Source organism: Ranitomeya variabilis, chromosome 5 (genome assembly GCF_051348905.1).
Source record: "Ranitomeya variabilis isolate aRanVar5 chromosome 5, aRanVar5.hap1, whole genome shotgun sequence".
In the NCBI taxonomy this organism is placed as follows: domain Eukaryota; kingdom Metazoa; phylum Chordata; class Amphibia; order Anura; family Dendrobatidae; genus Ranitomeya; species Ranitomeya variabilis.
This window is the reverse complement of record NC_135236.1, coordinates 23,472,327-23,479,779: the sequence shown is the minus strand read 5'-3', so window position 1 is coordinate 23,479,779 and position 7,453 is coordinate 23,472,327. Positions and strand designations below refer to the sequence as shown.

At 40.3% G+C, this 7,453-nt stretch overlaps 1 protein-coding gene across 1 annotated transcript in view; it reads right to left on the bottom strand.

The window, feature by feature from the left end:
• Positions 1-6,066: 6,066 nt before the first annotated feature.
• Positions 6,067-7,453, bottom strand: part of LOC143774206 (sulfotransferase 2B1-like) — a 302,209-nt gene continuing 300,822 nt past the window's right edge. The window contains exon 7 of the mRNA XM_077261584.1: positions 6,067-6,397. Coding sequence (XP_077117699.1) covers positions 6,273-6,397 — 125 coding nt within the window. The 3' untranslated portion in view covers positions 6,067-6,272. The remainder of the gene's footprint in view (positions 6,398-7,453) is intronic.

Below are 7,453 nucleotides of genomic sequence, written 5' to 3'. Positions count from 1 at the left end.
CAGTGGTTTACCCCCACATGTGAGGTATCGGTGTACTTAGGAGAAATTGCCAACAAATTTTAGCATCCATTTTATCCTGATGCCCATGTGAAATTGAAAAAATTTGAGGCTAAAATATTATTTTTGTGAAAAAAAGTACTTTTCATTTTTATGGATCAATTTGTGAATTACCTGGGGGTTCAAAGTGCTCAATATGCATCTAGATAAATTCCTTGGGGGGTCTAGTTCCCGAAATGGGGTCACTTGTGGGGGAGCTCCAATCTTTAGGCACACAGGGGCTCTCCAAACACGACATGGTGTCTGCTAACGATTGGAGCTAATTTTTCATTCAAAAAGTCAAATGGCGCTCCTTCCCTTCTGAGCCCTGCCGTGCGCCCAAACAGTGGTCCCCCCCCCCCACATATGAGGTTTCAGCGTTCTCAGGACAAATTGGACAACAACTTTTGGGGTCCAGTTTCTCCTTTTACCCTTGAGAAAAAAAATTGTTGCTAAAAGATCATTTTTGTGACTAAAAAGTTAAATGTTCATTTTTCCCTTCCATGTTGCTTCTGCTGCTGTGAAACACCTGAAGGGTTAATAAACTACTTGAATGTGGTTTTGAGCACCTTGAGGGGTGCAGATTTTAGAATGGTGTCACTTTTGGATATTTTCTCTCATATAGACCCATCTAAGTGACTTCAAATGTAAGGTGGTCCCGAAAAAAATGGTTTTGTAAATTTTGTTGTAAAAATGAGAAATCATTGGTCAAATTTTAACCCTTATAACTTCCTAGCAAAAAAAAATGTTGTTTCCAAAATTGTGCTGATGTAAAGTAGACATGTGGGAAATGTTATTTATTAACTATTTTGTGTCACATATCTCTCTGGTTTAACGGAATAAAAATTCAAAATTTGAAAATTGCGAAATTTTCAAAATTTTCACCAAATTTCCATTTTTTTTTTAGAAATAAACACAAAAATTATAGGCTTAAATTTACCACTAACATGAAGCACAATATGTCACGAAAAAACAATCTCAGAACCGTTAGGATCCGTTGAAGCGTTCCTGAGTTATTACCTCATAAATGGACACTGGTCAGAACTGCAAAAAATGGCCAGGTCATTAAGGTCAAAATAGGCTGGGTCATAAAGGTGTTAAGATCTGGACTAAGGCTCTGAATCAAAGCTTCGTGATGGCCCTTGCATTGGTCATTTCTAAACTCAACAGCATTGCATGATTATATATTCTATTCATTACCTTCTATCATAACAATGCAAAGTGGAAATGAGAGTTTTACAGAAATGTAAAATTTAGTTACATTCAGGAGAGATTGAGCCTCTGAGAAAAACTGTTTCTTATGTGTGAAAGGACCCATAGGATCTGTCTGATCACAGCATGAATAGGAGTTTTGTTCACAAAGCAAATTACATGACGATCCTTATCTCAGTTATCTCAGTAAACTAAAGTACTTTATAACACCAGCTTGAGAAAATGATTTTAACATCTGAAATGTTGTCCTACTGAAATGTCTGTTTAGTAATTGCACTCAATACTTGGTGGGGTCTCCTTTTGCATCAATTACTGCATCAATGTGGCGTGGCATGGAGGCGATCAGTCTGTAGCAGTGCTGAGGTGTTATGGAAGCCCAGGTTGCTGTGATAGCAGCCATCAGCTCATCTGCATTGTCGGGTCTGGTGCCTCTCATCTTCCTCTTGATGATACCCCATAGATTCTCAATGTGGTTAAGGTCAGATAAGTTTGCTGGCCAATCAAGCACATTGATACTGTTGTTTTTAAACCAGGTATTGCTACTTTTGGCAGTGTGGACAGGTGCCAAGTCCACCTGGAGAATTAAGTTTCCATCTCCAAAAAGCTTGTCGGCTGAGGGAGTCATGAAATGCTCTAAAATGTCCTGGTAGAGGGCTGCGCTGACTTTGGTCTTGATAAAACACAGTGGACCTACACCAGCAGATGACATGGCTTTCAAAACCATCATTGATTGTGGATACTTCAAATCATTTTTTCAAGCTGGTGTTATAAAGTGTTCTAATTTACTGAGATAATTACTTTTGGGTTTTCATTGGTTGTAAGCCATAATCATCAACATTAACAGAAATAAACACTTGAAATAGATCACTCTGTTTGTAATGACTCTAATATATGAGTTTCACTTTTTGCATTGAGAAACTGAAATAAATTAACTTTTCGATGATATTCTAATTTTGTGAGATGCAAATGTATTAAGACAAAATGCAAAAGGATCCAAATCCCCCCTGATGGCATTGATATTGAGCTAGAGATACTCCTGCACCATGCTCTCCAGTCGTTCACAACTTGTCAGACTTGTTCTCTGTTCTGCTGGTGCATGGGCTGGTCTTAAAAAATGTGTGAAATGACGCACAGAAATTGCTGCTGCAACTTACACTGCTGCTGATGATAATTTTTTTGCATTGATAACTCAACGTTCCTTGGGTTGGAAGTTTATAACTGCGATGCATGCTGTGTACCTGACTGCTACATTGGGGAAAATCACTCTGCAGATTGTCCACAAGTGTGTTTTGATACTCCAGTATGCGCGTGTCCCTTTCCAGTGGGGGGAGTATCTGGCAAAATATACTCTTGCACCAATGGATCTAAAGGAGTGGCAACCCAGTAGTCAGCACTATTTCTTATTCTGACAATCTGGGCATCATGTTGGAGACAGTGCAGCAAGAAAGTGCTCATTTGTCAGATGTTAAAATGAGGTAAAAGTCCGTGGTGTGTTGATGACAGAGTAATACTCAAGCTTGCTTCCTACTTCTGCTTCCGCCAACCATGGTCATATGAGAAGGGATCCTTATCCTCTTCATCTCCTGATGGTTGCATGCCTATCACTTCCTCATCCTCTTCATATTTTCTCTGCTCCTGCACCTTCCCTAACAGTTTCTCTGGTACCATAACCACCCCTCATTTGCTGTGATCCACCCTACCATGGCATCCACTTGTGCGACAACAGTCCAGAAAAATGAAATATTGTTGTACCTTTTGCATCCTCCTTTGTTTCCTCCACTTCTCTGGGACCAACACCTTGTCCCGCAGACAATTCAAAGTATACTCCAGTAAAGTAGAAGAAAGGAATAGGGATGCTGATGATGAAATTTTCACTGCTAACTCTCTTAGTAGCCTTTTTGAAAATGTACAGAAGCATGCAGAGGTCCTTGATCTGTGCACACTCCACAAGTGTGATTTGCACCACGTCCATACTGTGTTGGCCCAAGCTATGCAAAAGAACATATTGCACCAGGGCTCATCGCTGTTGTTACAGTCGCTTCAACATAGAGAGAGGATTTTCAAAGTGTTGGCACATCCCATATCATTTGGTTAAACGATACCCAGAAAGAACTCTGTAGCGAAGCAAGTCGATGACTCGCAGGATGCCAATGGTGGAAGTGAAAACACACAGCAACAATGATTTCTGCAGTAGCGTATCCAGGCCAAGATTGTGGCGGAGAAATTGCTGTATCACCAAGTTCAGGAAGTGAGCCAGGGAAGGCACATATGTGAGTTTGCCACAGTGTAGTGGCCCCACAGGGTTTGCACCGTTATCGCACAATCCTTTCCCTGCATCCAGTTTCAGTGGAGACAGCCATTGTTGAAACTCAATTGGGTGTAGTGGTTTAGTTCTCCATCCTCTGGTGTGTAGTGGCTTAGTTCTCCAACCCCTGTAGTCTAGTCATTTATTTCTTCTTTTTCTGGTGTGGAGTGGTTTAGTTATCCAACCACTGTTTTCTATTAATTTACTTTGCCTTGAGAAAGTATTCGGCCCCCTGGAACTTTTCAACCTTTTCCCACATATCATAATTCAAACATAAAGATACCAAATGTAAATTGTTGGTGAAGAATCAACAACAAGTGGAACACAATTGTGAAGTTGAACAAAATTTATTGGTTATTTTAACTTTTTGTGGAAATTCAAAAACTGAAAAGTGGGGCGTGCAATATTATATGGCCCCTTTAACTTAATACTTTGTTGCGCCACCTTTTGCTGCGATTACAAGTCGCTTGGGGTATGTCTCTATCAGTTTTGTAAATCGAGAGACTGAAATTCTCGCCCATTCTTCCTTGGCAAACAGCTCGAGCTCAGTAAGGTTTGATGGAGATCATTTCTGAACACGAGTTTTCAGCTCTTTCCACAGATTCTCAATTGGATTGAGGTCTGGAATTTTACTTGGCCATTCTAACACCTGGATACGTTTATTTGTGAACCATTACATTGTAGATTTTGCTTTATGTTTAGGATCATTGTCTCATTGGAAGACAAATCTCCGTCCCAGTCTCAGGTCTTTTGCAGACTCCAACAGGTTTTCTTCAGGAATCGAATTTGGCTCCATCCATCTACCCATCAATTTTAACCATCTTCCCTGTCCCTGCTGAAGAAAAGCAGGCCCAAACCATGATGCTGCCACCACAATGTTTGACAGTGGGGATGGTGTGTTCAGGGGAATGAGCTGTGTTGCCTTTACGCCAAACATATCGTTTGATGTTGTTGCCAAAAAGTTCGATTTTGATTTCATCTGACCAGAGCACCTTCTTCCACGTTTGGTGTGTCTCCCAGGTGGCTTGTTGCAAACTTTAAACAACACATTTTATGGATATCTTTGAGAAATGGCTTTCTTCTTGCCACTCTTCCATAAAATTGTCCTATGGACAGACTATCCCACCTCAGCTGTAGATCTCTGCAGTTCATCCAGAGTGATCATGGGCCTCTTGGCTGCATCTCTGATCAGTCTTCTCCTTCTTTGAGATGAAAGTTTAGAGGGACGGCCGGGTCTTGGTAGATTTGCAGTGGTATGATACTCTTTCCAATTCAATATGATCGCTTGCACAGTGCTCCTTGGGATGTTTAAAGTTTTGGAAATCATTTTGCATCCAAATCCGGCTTTAAACTTCTCCACAACAGTATCAAGGACCTGCCTGTTGTGTTCCTTGTGCTTCATGATGCTCTCTGTGCTTCAAACAGAACCCTGAGACTATCACAGAGCAGGTGCATTTATACTGTGACTTGATTACACACAGGTGGATTATATTTATCATCATTAAAAACCATATTCTCATCATCATTTCTGAAGAATTTATTCACACCAGCAATGCAGCCCACCTGCAAGTTTATCCAACTGGATCCAGTATCTCCGGATGGATTCCTCCACCAGTCACTGGGCACAGCAGCTATCTTTCTTCAGCACTACAGAACAGTTGTCCCTGTCACAACTCCACCAGATGAGTGTAACCAGCCCTCTCCTACTCTTCCTCCATAGGGTATCACCCTATTTTGCGATCTGTTTCCAACTTCTAGATTTATTCATAGAAAATACTGAAACATATGATCATTTCTTTGAAAATAGCCAATCCTGTCACCCATCACCAATTCCTGGCCTACACCTTGCAGTTTGAAGCACTAATAATAAAATTACACTGTGCAGTTTTTACTGAACCAGAACCACATTTGTCTATGGGAAATGTCTGAAATTAAGGAACGAGAGCGCACAGGGCGATAAAAGTGATATTTTGGATGACAATACGTGGTAGGTGCAGTCACCTTTACAGGTTGTGAAAGGTCACAACCCCTTGCAGGACATCAAAGGAAACAGTCGTTTCTGCATACTCCAATGGATACCAATGTCACAAAGAAGGAAGAAGAAGACCGGGTTTCTTGTATCCACACTGCCCACACAACGATGGAAATGTTCTTAAAAGCTTTATTTTGCCATCACATTTCGTGGCAATCTGCCACTTCCTCAGGGCTAAAAATTAATATAAATTTTTGGCCCTGATGAAGTGGCAGATTGCCACGAAATGCGTCGGCACAATAAAGCTTTTAAGAACATTTCCATCGTTGTGTGGTCAGAGTGGATACAAGAAACCCGGTCTTCTTCTTCCTTCTTTGTGATATGGGAAATGTCTGGTATGGTCGATCATTCATAAACAGATGGACTGCCATCAAGAACCTGGCTGACACATAAGAGATATACAAGGTCAGTCATTAGAAGCCACCGGAACAAACCTGTTACCTGTAAAGTTTTATTATATACAGATATGGAAACATGGATTCCACTCAAATGCAATGAATTTATTGAAAATATTGAAATTAATTCAGTACAGGCAGAACATCCAGAAAACATCAATATCCTTTACTTGATCATTAATCTTATTCATATCTTATGATCTTGCATAAAAAGTGTTAATTTGCAGCCAATAATCATCACCGACTGGCAAATTTACTGCACTGAGAACATTTGTCAGCTGGCAAAGCCCCATTATTCCGGTATGTTTGTATCCCAAGGAAATTTCACACTGAAGTCTTTCATTTCTGCCTTGTAGATCTTGTCAAAATATTCATTTTGAGCCACAGTAAAATTATTTTTCCAATCTCCGACTATCCCTGTAAAACACAAGTGGTGACAAAATATTTAAATTTATGTTTAAGAGATCTGTTATATGCACATAGTAATCCCTAAAATAGTATCAGTCCTAAAACACAATACTTAGGAATAGTAAAGAAATAAAAAATGTGAAGAATGTGGCATAGTCCAGACAAAATTGGATAAGGGCAAAAAGAATTTCATCAAATAAACCTAAACTACACGCTTCTACGTTGTACTGATGCCTTCCGAAGATACCAGAAAAAAATAAATAAATGGGATAAAAAGACGGGACTACAAGTCTAAAGTCTAATCATGAAAACAATAGTAGAACATTTCATAGAAACTTAAATCCTTGAATAACAGTCATTGAACAATAAAAAACACATGACCATGTAGAAACAGGTCATCAGTGTCTGAACAATAGGGGTACAACAACCCGGCTGACTAGAGCTGTTACCGTCACCAGCTGGAAGTTCTCAGATGATGCCGGGAACACAGAAAATTTATAGTGACCACAGTCAGGTACCCAACATTGACCCCCTATACATTTAAATAGGAGGTAAATCTGTCTGTGGCCGCTATTTAAATGAAGGAGTGGCCGTGTTCCAGCAAAGTTCAAGAAATTCCAGCCACCACCAATAATGGCTGTTCGGTGTGGCTGCCTGGTGTCGCACCCCTCAATCAGATATTGATGACCTGTTCTAAGGTTAGGTCATCATTAAATACGTAGTGGCCAACTCATTTATTCCATTGCAGTGATAGTAGCATAGGCACTACACATAAAAACATATTGAATAAATTCCTAAAAAAAATCCTGCACTTCACTGAAAAGGGGTGCAGGAAAAATAATATACATAAGCATCAGCACGGGGGTCATCATGTGTGGAGGGGGTTCAAGAGCTCAGTCCTTATCACTGTGGTTATCAATATAGTTGTTGATGTGAATATATGACAGGGACATTTAAATGGAGAAGTTTTCGGTGCACGTGCAATGCCTCCTATCAGCCCCCAGCAGCATGACAGCTAGGGACCTGCTGAAGGTGACATTGCTGACATTTTGGCACTTATGTGAA